The sequence below is a fragment of the Gasterosteus aculeatus genome, chromosome 21 (genome assembly GCF_964276395.1).
Source record: "Gasterosteus aculeatus chromosome 21, fGasAcu3.hap1.1, whole genome shotgun sequence".
In the NCBI taxonomy this organism is placed as follows: Eukaryota; Metazoa; Chordata; class Actinopteri; order Perciformes; family Gasterosteidae; genus Gasterosteus; species Gasterosteus aculeatus.
The window spans coordinates 20,238,469-20,253,490 of NC_135708.1; the positions used below are offsets into that span (position 1 = coordinate 20,238,469).

General features: G+C 48.2%; 3 protein-coding genes across 6 annotated transcripts; all 3 read right to left on the bottom strand.

Annotated features, from left to right (window-relative positions):
* Window positions 1-9: 9 nt before the first annotated feature.
* LOC120811398 (putative cationic amino acid transporter) lies at window positions 10-5,129 on the bottom strand. Its single transcript, XM_078096218.1, has 7 exons — window positions 4,733-5,129; window positions 3,620-3,856; window positions 3,270-3,487; window positions 3,041-3,187; window positions 2,610-2,818; window positions 1,747-2,534; window positions 10-1,312 (listed from the first exon to the last, which is right to left on the bottom strand). The coding sequence occupies exons 1-7, from the start codon at window positions 5,031-5,033 to the stop codon at window positions 972-974; spliced, it is 2,241 nt and encodes a 746-aa protein (XP_077952344.1). The 5' UTR covers window positions 5,034-5,129; the 3' UTR covers window positions 10-971.
* A 2,308-nt stretch (window positions 5,130-7,437) lies between these two features.
* On the bottom strand, window positions 7,438-8,978 carry rpl22l1 (ribosomal protein L22-like 1). The gene is made up of 4 exons (XM_040166690.2): window positions 8,871-8,978; window positions 7,991-8,101; window positions 7,704-7,825; window positions 7,438-7,619 (listed from the first exon to the last, which is right to left on the bottom strand). Exons 1-4 carry the CDS (start codon window positions 8,958-8,960, stop codon window positions 7,472-7,474), a joined length of 471 nt encoding a protein of 156 aa, XP_040022624.1. The 5' UTR covers window positions 8,961-8,978; the 3' UTR covers window positions 7,438-7,471.
* Window positions 8,979-9,729: 751 nt separating this feature from the next.
* On the bottom strand, window positions 9,730-14,757 carry eif5a (eukaryotic translation initiation factor 5A). Of its 4 annotated transcripts, none has more exons than XM_040166689.2 (5): window positions 14,561-14,757; window positions 12,733-12,920; window positions 11,468-11,572; window positions 11,129-11,260; window positions 9,730-10,916 (listed from the first exon to the last, which is right to left on the bottom strand). In XM_040166689.2, the coding sequence occupies exons 1-5, from the start codon at window positions 14,592-14,594 to the stop codon at window positions 10,851-10,853; spliced, it is 525 nt and encodes a 174-aa protein (XP_040022623.1). In that variant the 5' UTR covers window positions 14,595-14,757; the 3' UTR covers window positions 9,730-10,850. The 4 variants fall into 4 exon arrangements, with proteins under 4 accessions (XP_040022623.1, XP_077952350.1, XP_077952352.1 ...); XM_078096224.1 differs by having other exon boundaries at window positions 14,506-14,579; XM_078096226.1 differs by lacking the exon at window positions 14,561-14,757 and adding an exon at window positions 14,097-14,480.
* Window positions 14,758-15,022: the final 265 nt, after the last annotated feature.

Below are 15,022 nucleotides of genomic sequence, written 5' to 3' on the forward strand. Positions count from 1 at the left end.
GTCTCAGTGTTTCACTCAAAATTAGACATTTATTCCTGAAACGCCCGTTAAAAGGTACACACGCTAACACCAGCTAGCTACATCACTCAAACCAGTAAAAACACACAAAGGTGAGAAATGACATGTGAGTTTTAATGAAACAACATTACAAACTACAAACAGAATGGACTCTCTGGCTCCGCCCCCCACAATTTTCCACCCAATGAAAGAAGAGCCTGACTTGACCTTGAGCAAAGAAGCAGAGTGAGTGTCACCATCTTTAGTTTTTTGGAACCAGTGAACAGACGTGACCATATTTGGAATGTGGAGAAGTGACGGACCTGTCAATCAAACTAAGCCCCGCCCTAAAGCATCCCCTGCTTTATGGGCTGTTTGACTCTAAATGGACCGTAATTTACTAAATGAACATGACGCTGCATTGAGCAAGACTTTAAACTAGAGATTGAGACAAAACTCATGTTTACAACGTTTAATGAGGGAATAAATCCAGAGAGTTTAGTAGTTTTTTCCTCATAGACGTCTATGGGACCAGAGGAGTCGCCCCCTGCTGGTCACTAGATATAATACCGATTCAAGCTTGGGACATAAAGCAACAATATAGCACGGTATGCTTTATGCTGTGGTACATTCTGATTGACAGGTACCACGCATCCAAATATGGTAACTTCCCTTAATTTGCTGCGAAAACAAACAACATGGTGACGGCCACAATCCAAAATGGCTCCAGCAAGATGGTTGAGTTAAAGGCTTGAAAATGTCCGTCCACAAGCGGGAGATGTCGCCATGACTGAGCCTACTTCTGTCTGTGGAACCAGGATGTCGGTGCTCATTCAGGGCGCTGCGATGGGAGGCGTCCATCCTGTCCTCTTTGGGTGACCGTTAAAAATAAAATCTTGTGATTGTTAGATTTAGTGTCTTGTGTCGACGCCACTTTTTCAAAACTCGTCCTTTCTGGAGGAAGCGACCTCCGCTCAGTCTTCTTCTTCTTCTTCATCCACATCAAAGCCGTGGTTGGTCCTTCCGCTGGACTTGCCGGCGGACTGACCCCTCGATCCGGACTGATATCCACGCTGCTCGCCGTCATGCTCGTACTGCTCTCCGCCTTCGTACGTGTCCTCCTCCTGCTTCTGCTGGTGTCCCCTCTCCTCCGGGGCGGACCAGCCCTGGTAGGGCCTCTCGCCGCCGCCGCCTTCGTCGTCGTCGTCCAGGTGGTCGTCGTAGCGCTGGTAGGAGCTGGCGTGCGCCTGCTGCTCCCGGGCGTTCAGCTCCAGCGTGCTGTGCCACACTCCGTAACAGGCGTAGATCATCAGGCCTGAGGAACATCAGGACTGTCAAAAAGGTCATCGGTTCAAGAAGGTCATCTGGCGACCATCTGCAGATCTAACAGCGGGATTTACAACATGTTCTTCTATCGGCTCAATCTAATCCATCTTCTCCTCTAAATGCGTACTTTACTTTACGTGCTTCAGTTTGGTGTCTCTACGAAAGAATTAAAGAAGTGAATTTAGTTCAGCACTGTGATAACGATGTGAACAAAATCAGGAAGTACAATTAATATAATTTCCTATCTTGACAAAAACTTAAATTAAAATCAGCTGGAAACTAATAAAAATAGAAAGAAGAAAAAGTCAATCATTAGCAACTCGTGGGTAGAAATGTTAAAACCCACCAAAATAAGAGAACATGTATATTCGTCATGAAGAAAGCGCTGCTTTTGATCTCCATAATAAGAGCGTTTCATCTCACCTATGAAGCACCAGACGGTGAATCTGGCCCAGGTGAGTGCAGACAGCTTCAGCATGAGATAGCTGTTGGCCAATATGGCCGTCGCAGGGACGAAGGGCACACAGGGCGCCATGTACGGCAGCTTCCTGCCGCTCTCCGGCTGCTGGACGATCGTGACCAAAAGCTTCGCCAAGGAACCCGCCATCAGTGTGGCGGTGAGGCCGGAAAACGCCGCCCCGATCCCGGCCCCCTGCTCCACGCCGAATATGACGGTTGACCAGAGGAGGAAGGACGTGAGGAAGAAGAGGACGGTGCAGCGGGTCACCGTGCGGCCGGTGGCCGGCGTGGGCCGGGCCGACGCGTCAGGCAACGCCAGCCGCAGCCGCAAGGTGTAGTAGTGACCCCCCAGAAACCTTTTCAGCAGCGAGGCGCGGCCGGTGTGGAACTCGGCGCCGCCCCCATCTCCCTCGGCCCCGCCGGCGTGGTAGGACGCCGACCCGTCGCCATCCGGGCCTCCGATCAGCCCCTGGTCATCTTTGGTTGGGGCGACCCCGTCCTCGCCGACCCAGTCCTCGCCGACCCCGCCCTCTCCGGGGTCGGGCTTGTGGGCGTCGCCCTCTTCGTCGGGCTGGTAGCGGAGCAGCAGCACGCACACGCTCACCAGGGTGTAGGCCAGCAGCGTGCCGATGGACATCATCTCGATCAGGTCCCGGAGGCTCACCAGCAGAGCCAGCAGCGCCGCCAGGCTCCCCGACACGGCGCACGCCACCGCGGGAGTGTGCGTGAACGCCGACACATGGGACAGGAACCTGGACACACAACACAAAGCGAATCGCACAATCGGCCCGGGAACCGGAGAAAATTTTTTTTTTGTGCTCCCTCACCCGAAGAGCAGGCCGTCCCGGGACATGGCGTAGATGACCCTGGGCATGGGGAACAAAGACCCCAGCAGGGAGACCGTGAGTCCGGCTATGGAGCCCACGGCCACGACGTATTTCCCCCACAGGAAGCCGTGCACGGCGAACATCTCCATGAGGGGCGCCGAGCCGTCGATCAGGTCGTAGGGCACCATGAGGGTCAGGATCACGCTCACCTGTACGCAGGAAAGCCACTTATTCAGTCAACGCGCATCCCTACACGATGACACGGTCCTAGAACAGCCGACGCTGAAGCCCCTTTTAAATCACATGTTTATTGATTGACAGATTTATCAAAACAATCTTCAGGGTAACGTCGGCCACAATTGAATTAATCCCAAATAACCGAGGTGCAATTCAATATGGTAGAAAGGGAAAATAACCCAAAGTACACTGACCGACACGTAGGCCGTGAGGCAGGCGACCAGCGAGGCCGTGATGGCGTACGGGATGGAGGTGTTGGGGTTTTTCGCCTCCTCCCCCGTCGTTGCGATGATGTCGAAGCCAATGAAGGCGTAGAAGCAGGTGGCCGCACCTTGCATCACCTGGTCGGCAAACCAGAGATCACCTTTGGTTTTTACTTCCTCCAACGCAACCAAGCTGCCAAAGGCGCGCCACACGTCTCACCCCTGACCAGCCGTACGGGAGGAACTCGCCGCCTCCCCAATTGCCGGGGGAGAGGAAGAAGAGTCCGGCGACGATCATGAAGACCCAGGCCGCCAGGTTGACCACGTTGAGGACGTTGTTGAAGCCCACAGAGTTACGCACGCCGAGGGCGACGACGCCCGTGACCAGCAGGGCGATGAACAGGGCCAGCAGGTCGGGGTACGTGTCCTCGCCTTTACCTGGGAGCGACGAAGGCACCACGCCATTCATGAGCAAATGACTTTAACACAATTAAATTACAATCAGTCCGTTGTTAACAGACTCTTGAGTTGCTCTCGATGAACGCCGTCGGGCCGGCTGATCGTACTGACCGAGTCCTCTGAGCGTGCCCAGATGTGTTATCATGTAGTCGCTGATGCTGTGATTGGCCAGAGAGTCAAACATGCTGCTCAGAGCCGACGCTCCCGCCGCTGTGCCTATCAGGTACTCCAGGATCAGGTTCCAACCGATGAAAAATGCCACAAACTCCCCGACCGTCACGTAGCTGTAGGTGTAGGCGGAGCCGGTCGTCTTCGGGACCCGGACACCAAACTCTGCGTAGCACACGCCTGTGGACAGAAGTACGCAAAATGAAAAGGCGTTTGGTGAGATTAGAGTGTGTTGACGGGGGAGATGTTCCCTCAAATGCAAGCCGTGTAGATCAGGGGTCTTCAACGTTTTTCAGGCCCCAGGTCCCCCAAACTGATGGCGAGATGGAGCAGGGGCCCCCTATTCTACGGAGTAAGGTCCGCCATCTTTTATTTTTGAGCTTGGCGCTCTTTAGGCGTGAGCGTGAATGGATCTGGTGTCTGTAGCGTCGTATCAGCATGAGAGCTGCTGTGGGACTGAAAGACAACGTCTCCTCCATCAATTTATCCGCCAGCTACAATGTGTTGGATTCACGTTAATGTGTATTTAAAGACAATACATACAATTCTGATTGTGAAGACATTTAAATTTGTGGGAAAAAATTGGTTGAAAAAAAAAAAAAAAGTCTTATCAGCCAAATATTCTGCAGAACCTCCACGGACCCCCTGTTGAAGACCTCTGGTCTAGATTATTTTGCCTACATTCCTGCGATCCTGCTCACCAGAAGACCAGATGTGGTTTAACACCTTGTTGGATTAGTCCCTGACAAATGCACTTGTTTATCCTCTTTGTCTTTCTTTAGTAAAAACCACAGTGATTATTTGATCAAATAATAGAGTCACATATTTGTATTTTGAAAGATTCACCTCTCACTAAGTATGGTTCCAAAAAGGTTTTTCCCAAAGGGCTGAGGTTCTACTTCTCACACATTCTTTGTCGGACTAAGGTTCTAGACGAGACGCATCCAGGGTTAAAGGTTGATACCCTGGATGGGTCTCGTCTAGAACCCACTGGGTTCTAGATTAAAGTCAGACAGCGTCGAGCACCTTCGGTTGAACGCGCTCCTGTGGCCTCACCTGAGAGGATGGACGCCACGGCCGCAACAATGAAAGACAGGATGACGCCGGGCCCGGCCATCGTCTTGGCGACCAGCCCGGCCACCACGTACATCCCCGTGCCGACGCAGCTGCCCACCCCGAGCGACACCAGGTCCACGGTGGTCAGGACCTTGGCCAGCCCGACCGCCGACCCCTCCCCGAGCTCGGTGAGGTCATCGGGGCCGTGAGCCATCGAGCCCACGGGTTTGGTTCGCAGCAGGCGGGAGTGCACGTTGTACCAAGCATCGCCAAGCGGCAAGCGGGCGAGCCACGCCGCCATCGCCACACCTGGGTTTCACCTGTGGAAGTGGGCTTGTGACCTTTTCACACTCCCATCACGAGTCTCCTCGTCAGGCCTCTTTCTTCTCTTCTTCAAGATCTGCAAATCCAAATGAAGGCAAAGCAGAGTGTCAATGAAACAGTAAAAGAAGTACAGATATAACAATGAATTGTTCTACGCCGCAGACAGGATGATAAAACGATGCACCCTTTAAATGTCCAACAAACTAGACGTTCCTGAGAATACGCTAGAACTGAATTGGTTTCATTCATTGATTCCTTCTTGAACAAATACAGTGAATAAAAGGGGGCAAAGGGGGATGATGGGATACCATCAGCTGTTCTCATCACCCACTGGAGCGAGACTCCCTCTCTGAAACTTTAATGAAGACCGAGGATCTACTTTCACAAAGGAAAAGGTACGGCTGAGGAAAATAAAACTGAACCGACGTATACACGTCTGACATGAACACTTTGCACTCCAACCAATAGCTAAATATGAATCTGCACACGGGATCGACACCGACAGGCTGGCTCGAAGACAGTGAAACTTAAATATGCAGGTTAAAGATGCCCACCTGAGCACGCGGGTAAATACGCTCACCTGTTGTTTGTCTTCCTGAGGAGGAGTTGGTCGAGTCCACGTCCTCTGCAGACCTGCGGGAAATGGTGAGGAGACGACAGCGTTAATCCTTCAGACCTGACCCCAGCTGATCAGGTGGGTACGTTATCCAACACCTGAGTAGGCCAGGTGTGTGTGTGTGTGTGTGTCATCATTTATTCATAGGAGGGAGGCTAGAATAGCTGCTGTGAAGGTGTGTGAGTTCACTTTGAGCTGCAGCTGCCACAGGCGACGTTTATTTACTCCTCGTGTGCAGAGATGAGAAAATGAACAGGTGTGTGTTCACGTTTGTTTTTACGTGTGCTACATCGCGAGGACCGTAACAATCAACACGCCGGGGACGATTCTGCCCAATCCTCGCCCCTTCAATGTCCCGGCTGAGTGTTCAGACTGCGTTTTAAGGCTAGAATCAGTTTTGGTTGGCAAAACGAAATCTATCCTGCGTCTGCACACTGAATGGTTTGTGTTATCTGCGGCTGTAATCTGATGCAGAGGGTCAGATTACAGCCAGCAGAGCTGGTAACAAGATGGTCTGAAATAGGAGGCACAAGACATGCAGCTACACAAACTGCAACAGGAAAGTTTGGGGAAAACACTTGATCCAAAGCATCGGCTGCGTCATGTGGCAGAAGATGCCAGTTTGAGTTGCACTGATCAGACTCCGTTTGCAGAACTTCAGTGTTTTCTGCTGCAAACAGTCTTTTGCATTTCTTTTTAGTCCTTTTGTACGGAGACTTTGTTATAAATTCTAGGGCCCCATCCAGAGACATTTCCACTCACGTGACTGTTTCATTCATTTCATTCTTTGACCCACGTGCCTTTTAAGTTTGGATCGGACTGCAAACTGCCGAGTGTCTCTTCTGAGCGTCTGCATGTTGTACAATAATAACCGACTCTCGGTAAAAACATTCGAGCCGACTGCAGAGCAGCTGCAGGTGAAGACATTCCAGTCTAAGCGTTTTATACACAACAGATGAGCAAATGCAGACACACGCACACACAAAGCGAAACATCCCTTTCTGTTTAAGGGAGTAGCGGTTTTCAGGCAGCCTGAGGACACGTGAGAGATCGACCGAGCCAGTACGGACTTATGAAGGGTCATAAAGCTGAAGCTAACCAGAGGCTTCAGCCGATATTACACAAGCTGGATGGGTTTTTTTGGAGATAAAAACATTTTGGGAGAATCATGAAACTTTACATGTCTGTTGAAAAATATTAGCTTTGGATTTAACTGTAAAGTATCTGCAGCGCAAGTTTCAGAAATCAAGTCTAAGATAAAAACAGGCTGGGAGGAATGAGAGGAACGCCTGTTAAGTAACAAATAACAAAGACCTGTTTTTTGCCATTAAAAAAAAACTTTTCATAAAAATTGTTTTGTATGGACAAAGTATAAAGAAAAAGACCTCTTTATCGTAAACGTTAAGGACAGTAAATGGCTGTGGTTTTAATTAAGCTTACCTAATGTTTAGTTATCTGACAAGAATTTAGACAAATTATTCATTTGAGCACTTGTGAGACTATTAAAAGATCACAAAAACATTAATACAGTCGCTGCATTTTGTAAAAAAAATAAAAAAGTTCAATTTGCGAATAGTAATTCAATTGCTTCTCGTCCTTTAAAAATATTTAACTGTGTTTTTCATTCTTCACTGGACGTAACATTTGTGATCCTTAAATTTAGAACTTCATCAGCCTTTAATCAAACACCTAAAGTTTTAAACCAGTCAGTCATCGAGAAGTGAAACTTTTGTAACAGCAGCACAATAAAAACAGGAAGCAGAAATTTATTTTTTCCCCCCACATTTATTCTCCATCGTTTACTCGTCTGCCTCTGACTCTTCGTCGTCGTCTTGACTGATCTGGAAGTAACGCAGCTCGTACGTCTCCTTGTCGGACGCCACGACCCTCAGCCAGTCACGGAGGTTGTTCTTCTTCAGGTACTTCTTCGTTAGGTACTTCAGGTACCTGGCGAGGAGGAAGGAGGGGGGTAGGGTTTAGTCTCCAAATTCAAATTCCTAATGTTCCGATGTCCGTTCGCTCTCTTCTCACCTTTTGGAGAACTGCTTCTCGGACTGGACGTTGATCTTGTTCTTCATGCGGCCGACCTGGACGATGTTGCCCAGGTTCCCCGTCTTTCCGTTTACCTTAATCCTCTCTTTGAGGAAGGTTTCCTGCGGGACAGAACACAGTGACGCGCTAGGGAAGAGAACCCTAGTATATTCGGAGCTAGGGAAGAGGGCCCTAGTCCAGACGCAGGGTTAGCCGCTTGCAACGTTCGACAGATCCCCGACCAGCACCACTGAGGATAAAGGATTGCGCTAAATGAGAATTCTTACAAAGCTGGCCGAGTCCAGGATCCCATCCTCCACCGGGTGGGTCAGGTCCAAGGTGAACTTCCATACCGCTCCTTTCTTGGACTTCCTGCTCACAGGCCTTCTCTGCTTTAGCTGTGAGGACAAGAGATACAAATTACATTACAGGTCATTTAGCTGACGCTTTTATCCAAAGCGACTTACATTGCATTTTTTTAACCCATGACTTTTTACACGTTTGGCCAGGGAGCAATTAGGGGTCAGGCGTCTTGCTCAGGGACACTTCGACATGGGACATGGAGCAGCCGGGACTCGAACCACCAACCTCTCAACTCCTGCGCCACGTCGACACTTAAAATCACTAAAGCCGTACGAAACTTTTGCATTCTAGCTTTTACTAATAGATAACGTCTGAGAACATCGGGACAAATAAGTTACTCTTTGTAGTCGTAGACACTTATTCCGAGTTATTATTATTATTATTCCACTTATTCCTTCGTTGACGTCACATTATCGACGTAACGTTAATAGCAACGCAACTTGCTAGCGACATCAATAGTTATAGTTCTACTTCAATATGAATTCATGGGAGACCAGTGTAATTTAAGTTAGATGTAGAAACGTTTACCCACCAAGAGGTAGAAAAACACATTTTAATCACAGGCCTCCAGTAACGCACCATTGAATGAAACACGTGCTAGCTAACATTATGGCCGGCAACGAGCTAACGCTAACTCGGCTATATTAATCGGCGTCCTACCACAAATAAACGATGTTTAACACAGTTGTGCGCTCAAAGTCTTATTTTGTTTGCGTTGTGTGTGGATCTGAATACTTTCGGGAAACGTTACGGGGATGAATATCGTAAAAACGAGCTGATCCCAAAGGAGCTATAGGGACTTACCGGCGCCATGTTAGGAGATCGGAAGTGAAAGGAAGAACCGGACGTGACGAAAAAGTGACGTGGTGGCGCCGCTTGGAACGCCCTTGCCATATATGGTAACGCATATATCTGCAGAGAAGAAGAAACCAAAACAATAAATCCGTAAGAATAGTTTAACGAGTTCCGAAAGCACCAATAATGTTGCCGAACTAAACTTTATCAGTCACATTGTTCTCTTAGATTAACTGCGCCATAAATACCGACAGTTTCATTTAAATTAAAGTAAGTTTTGTCTAAAAACAAGTGGTTTTCTACTGGAGGTTTGGGTCTCTAGGTTTCATCAGCTGTCTGTGATGCTGAAGGTCTAAAGTTCGGCCCCAGACCAAACACACCCTGATAATAGACCTGCTGAGCTTGGTTAATCATTCACAACGTGTTCAAACACACACACTGAATACATGCTATGTACTGGGCCTCAGACCAGCCTTTGTGTAAACGCCCTGATGAGTCAGATAAACCTACACTGGCCTCACGGTTAGCATGCAGCCTTTATTCCACCGTGCTGGGTGAGTCACTGCTAAATGACTTGTCTATTCTGGTTGTGAGAGTCACCAAACATTGTTTTGAAAGTCTTGCAGGAGCTCTTAAATTGTGTATTTCATGATTAGAAGTACTTCTGCGGATTGTAATTTCTTTTCACCCTCCGAATCATCCCAACATCCACAGAAAAACACACAGCTTCCAGCAGAAACCACAAAATGTGCAATATTTATGTATTTTTGCTCAGATTTGGGCTTTTTATTTCCGTCACGTTTCACTCTGACAACCAGCATTAACGTTTAACAATTACAGCGTATGGAAGAGGCAGAAAACCAGACAGTTTTGCAGTTTTTTGTCCATTTGTTTTATCATTTTATTGTTTTTTTGCCATCTCCAGTCAGGTGACAAAGGCCTCGAGTGAACAAAAAAGGTTTGCAACTCTACCACCCTCCAACCCGGTCGAATCCCTCGAAAAAAGAAACACGCCTCACTGCAAACCGCCTTCCACATTTCGGAGCCCCACACCACTACACTCTCATGCCTCTCAAAACAAGGTATTACACTCCTTTTGTATTTGGGGGGGAGGAGGGGGGGGATAACGGGCGAGCCCTCAACCCCCCCCCCTCCTCCCCCCGATGGACGAGAGGTGTGAGCGCACAAGCGCTCCTCAAACTTCTACAGACAAGAGACTGGCATCACACGGGTAAAATCAGTGAAGTTTCTGTTCTTCTAAGGGGGAAAAGGGGAGGGGTCAAAAAACAAACTTCTCTTTTCTTTGTTTTAGAGCTTTGACATGCTGGGGTGGACCTCAAGTGCTCATAAGTGCTAGCCACCACCAATCCCAGCAAGTAGGAGCGGGGAGGGAGCCTCATCGAGCCCCGATCCGCACAGGGACCCGAGCGGGGGCCATGCTGGAAAGCGGTAATGGCTGCTAGAGGGACGGCCTGAACCACAAGCTAACATCTACAGGGACGACCTCTCACTGCTTCAACAACTCAAACTGTCCTCCGCACGTTCCCTCCAAAAGGCTTTAGACCCGCTTTAATCGAGACTTTAGAAATCATAGAAAAGCTGAATCCCATGGTGGTCGAAACGTTCAGGAATGTGAGCGGCGAAACCAACACGTTGAAGGCAGAGAGACGAAGCAGGAATGAGCAACTGATCGTTATTTTTGAAGTTGTTTTTTTTATATATAAAGTAGATTGTAACCAAACAAAACCTCAGTGATCAGAGCAGAGGACCACGCAGCGAGCCACAGTGGAACTTCCATCAGCAATGCAAAATCAAGAGAAATGATAAAAAGTGAGAGAGGGGGGGGGGGGGGGGGTTAAAACGCTGAAATCGAGAAACAGAATGATTGAGGTTTTCTGTGAAGGCCGACGCTTTGGTGACAGAACCAATGAGAATGCAGGAGACTGGTTGTGGGCGGTGCTTGTTGCCTGGGAAGCAAAGTCTGTCCCCTTATTTGCCGGCCAAGACCTTGGTAGCGACAGCACATTCCTCCCCCATGGCAGCGATGACGGTGACCTGCAGGGAAGAAGCACACAACGTGTTCCAGTCAATCATCTGAAGCCCCCCCCCCCCGCCCATGTGACCACTTTCTACTCCTTTCTGTACATGAACATAACTCCCAACGCTTAAACCTCAGGCTTTGCACCTTTAAGTGATTCTATACATTTGTCCATTGGGTCAAAACCAGCTTACTGCCAATAGTCAGCTTGTTTTCTTTGTGCACTCACCATGAATTCATCACCAGCCTCAAACTTCCCCTCGATTTCTCTGCCAATTTCGCTGTCAGGGACACGCAGGTCCTCCCTGATGTCCCCGGTGTCGCTCATCAGGCACATGTAGCCGTCATTGATGTTAACCAGCTGGGGGGGGAGGGGGGGACCACATGAGGATTTTAAATTAAAATACATTAATAGGTATATCCGCGGATGCTGCACAGACAATTTATTTACCACATTTCTGGCAAGACTTATTAGTACAAAGACATAAAAGCCGGGCCAAAGGGCCGCGTCGTGCTTTCTTTGTTTAACTGCAGTTCCAGGTGAGCGATAAGAGTCCCCGAGTCGTACCTGGTAATCTAGCCTCTTGATGGAGGGAACATCCATGTTGTGGGTGGAGGGGCACATATCTTCATGCTTCTTGTTGGTGAAGATGTCGATACCAACCAGGTTGACCTGAAAGAATATCATGGTTTTTTTTAAAGTGATGTCAAGTTTTAAAGAAAATGTGCAAAGATCAAGAGACAAAACATGAGGTTTATAAACGGATCACATACACAACAGATGAACCAAACTAATCAGACGGGATGGTAGTTTGCACACGTGTCCCTGGCCAGGTCACGACTCATGAATAAACAAACGCAAACTGCTTTTAATCCCGGTTTAGGAAGCAGCTGTCAGGTGAGTCCAATATGTAAAAATGACTTTCTACAGTCAAGTTTTGAATCCAAAAAGGTGATTGCAACTTTGAAGAAATATATGGCCAAAATATGATTTATTTCCATCCACATTGATCCTGACCGGAGGGGAAAGTACGTGTCAGTGAACCGCAGTGATGAAAAAGAGTGGGTTTGTGCTACAAGGAGGACTCTTCTTTTAGTGTTCATGTTCTCCTAAGAGGAAAGCAGCTGTGCTTCTGAGCGCCGGAGTCTCCAGCGGAGAGGAGAAGCTCCTGGAAAAGTGGCGCTGCTGCAGGGAGCTGAGCTCTCCTCCTCTTTCCGGAGCTCCAACTGCAGGTCCAAGGCTGCAGTGAAGCCGGATCTGGGTCTCTGCTGGAGGATCTGGGTCTGTCCACAGTGGACTGGTCTCTGCTGGAGTTTGAGCTGAAGGAGATGCAGCTGAACCTGCACGATGTCATCTGGTTTCACCAAAACCCAAAGTCCCCAAAGACAAGCATTAAGAAGAACTAAATAGAACATCTACTCTTGGATGGTCTTGTTCACTGATGGAGGTCATCATGAGGATCAGGACTAAACTCAGAACCAGTTTAAGGGCCCCAGAGAAACTAAGAAAAGAGCCCACACATACAGCTTGGATCAGACTGGGCAGGAATATGACAATTCATATTTTCATTCATCGAATTCGCCATCTTTGACACTGGTTCAGTTTGCAAACTAACTCAATATAAAACAGTTTGCACGGTCACATCGCTGCGTAATCACACTATAGAAGGATGAATTCCTCCAATCCCTGAGCAATATTTAATATTGTTCTTTTTTGCTCATTTTAATGTATTCTAACTTTATAATGAATCTATATTTACTAATAATTTCGCGAAGCTTCCCAGTAAAAGCATTTCGCAGCAGTAACAAAAAGCTTGGATCCAAAGTGTTTACCTTGGCATGTCCGTGCTTGCCGGTCTTGGAGGTGGACATCTCCACAATTTTGCAGGGGTGTCCCTTCAGCACCACATACCCGTTCTTACGCAGAGCAGAGCACTGCATGGGGTAGGTGGCGGAGGCGCCAGACTCGCCAACCGTGAAGTCAAGATCGGGATCGGACATGGTGCGATGGGTCAGCGGTGCTGCAAGAGATATTTACGGATCAATTAGCGTTTATCAATAGCAGAAAAATAATGAAAAAGATGCAGGTCAAATACCAAACATAGCCTTATGTGTAATCTACCAATACTAAATATGGTTAGAGGGGGTTGAAACCTGAACTCCACACTGGAATTATCTAACAAACCGCATGGATTACAGATGGTTTATAGATTTACAGCTTCGGTGGAGACCAATGGACTTGGTGCTTAGTCACAGACAGCGTGGGATAGAGATGTACATCTCAAGAGTTAAATATTTAATATTGATCCAACAGCTGACAATCAAAATAGAGCCTGCGATATATAAATCAAATAAACGTGACAATAAAATAGTGAATGCCATTAGAGACTAATCAGATTTGTAATTAACCAATCATGGAGGTACACGTAAACATTAAGATCAGTCTCAAAACCATAATTGAAAGGGAATTCAGTTTTTTCTTTGTGTAAGTTATCACCTAATAAATATAAACCTTTACAGTCTACATTTCGATGAACCGCGGTGGGTTAAATGACAGTTTAAAGACCCAGTCCCCATCTTTTATCACTGTGGGCCAATGCAGCCTTTTCAGAGCCCCGGACTGTGGAGCGGTCATCGTGAGGCAGCACCCTCATCGTCGGTTCCCGCAGGTCCCAATAAAAGGTTAAATAATGAAGCCTGGCCGGGGACCGACGTGCAGACATGTGGCAGCACGGACAACCTGACCCCGACTCAGCACGAGGCTGCGCCACTTCCAAATCTACCACTTGTTTTTCTGGTGTTAGCGGACACCAACTTCTCCCCAACAACTGACCAGAACAAGCATTAGATGCCAAGTGATATTTAAATATATAAAGCATGGTTTAAACTAAGCATGTGCTCTTCTGGGTTTAAAGAGGGTCCGTGAAGTAACTTGATATTAATACATTAGCTGGAGCAAGCTAGCTAGCTAGCGAGCTAGCTGGCCTGGAGTTCAGCACAACAGCGGCAGGGAGCGGTACGAAGCCAGCCAACGTCACGTATACGGCTAACAGATCAGCTGTTCGATTCAAACGAGCTCTAATCAGACTAACACGCGTCGTTCGGACACGGTATCGTTAAGTGTTCTGCCGGTGTTTATGGACGGGACAACGTGCGCCGCTTCTGCTGCCGGAGTTACTGAAAAAAAAAGCGAGTACCGTTATGTTTGCTAGGCGCGTCGCTAACACGATGCTAACGTGATGCTAACGCGACGCTAGCTCTAACGGTCCATTCAGCGGCGTTCAAATTAAAAAAAGCAAAGGGGGGTTGACGCTGTCGGCGGCGGCTGGCGCTCACAGGCCGCTGTGTTTTTTCAACGATCCGACAGCCGAACCGTCGTATGACGATCACACCGCGGGCCTCATGACGACCGGTTACCGGGAGAAATAAGCAGACGTTATTAGGATATTGTCCCTGTAGCCGCGGCGCCGTAGGCCGCATGCCCCTTCGATTAAACCCGGGTAGCGTTAGTTGGGAATATGGGCACCGCGTCCACCAAGATATCAAACTAACGGCTCCGTCTACTCGGACGCCTCCGAAAACAGTTACGGTTCACTCTTAATGTACTTATGTGTCCCGGTTATCCCCCTTTAGGCAGAAACACGCGCCATGCCACACTTACCTTCCGAGAAAAAAAGAGGACCGAATGTGCGCATGCGCGGCCAACTTTACTGCGGCATCCGTAGAAGGCAGAAGGGAGGGGCGGCGCGCGCGTGTTCCGGTGGCGGCCCGGCAGGGCGGGTTGCCAGGTCGGAGGTAAGCGAACATGGCAACCAGGTCAGAGGCGGCTCTCGGACAGCGGGGCGTCCCGCCGGGTTCCACGGGGGATGAAGGTTTTTCAGGGGGTTCCAAAGAAGAGCATTACAAGCAATACTGTTTTAAAGTTTCAAGTACAAGTATTACAGTAGGGAAGTACCTTATTAAATACTATCTTAAAATATCTAACATTATTCGGATTATTGTACCGAGTAAAAATATCCCACACAGTAAACATAACACACTAAAATGACAGTAAAAGTAGCAGTATCACAGTGTAGAAATACTGATACCTAATATTCAAAATGTTAAGTAAAAGTCATGAATA

Coding starts and splice junctions, on each gene's coding strand:
- LOC120811398 (XM_078096218.1), bottom strand. CDS start 5,033: ATGGCGGCGTGGCTCGCCCGCTTGCCGCTTGGCGATGCTTGGTACAAC. Junction 3,488..3,619: donor GGGCACGCTCAGAGGACTCG/GTCAGTACGATC, acceptor CGTCGCTCCCAG/GTAAAGGCGAGGACACGTAC. Junction 3,188..3,269: donor TCCCGTACGGCTGGTCAGGG/GTGAGACGTGTG, acceptor TTTGCCGACCAG/GTGATGCAAGGTGCGGCCAC.
- rpl22l1 (XM_040166690.2), bottom strand. CDS start 8,960: ATGGCAAGGGCGTTCCAAGCGGCGCCACCACGTCACTTTTTCGTCACG. Junction 8,102..8,870: donor GATCTCCTAACATGGCGCCG/GTAAGTCCCTAT, acceptor TTGTCCTCACAG/CTAAAGCAGAGAAGGCCTGT. Junction 7,620..7,703: donor GAGAAGCAGTTCTCCAAAAG/GTGAGAAGAGAG, acceptor CCTCCTCGCCAG/GTACCTGAAGTACCTAACGA.
- eif5a (XM_040166689.2), bottom strand. CDS start 14,594: ATGCGCACATTCGGTCCTCTTTTTTTCTCGGAAG. Junction 11,261..11,467: donor TCAAGAGGCTAGATTACCAG/GTACGACTCGGG, acceptor CTCCCCCCCCAG/CTGGTTAACATCAATGACGG. Junction 10,917..11,128: donor AGGCTGGTGATGAATTCATG/GTGAGTGCACAA, acceptor TCTTCCCTGCAG/GTCACCGTCATCGCTGCCAT.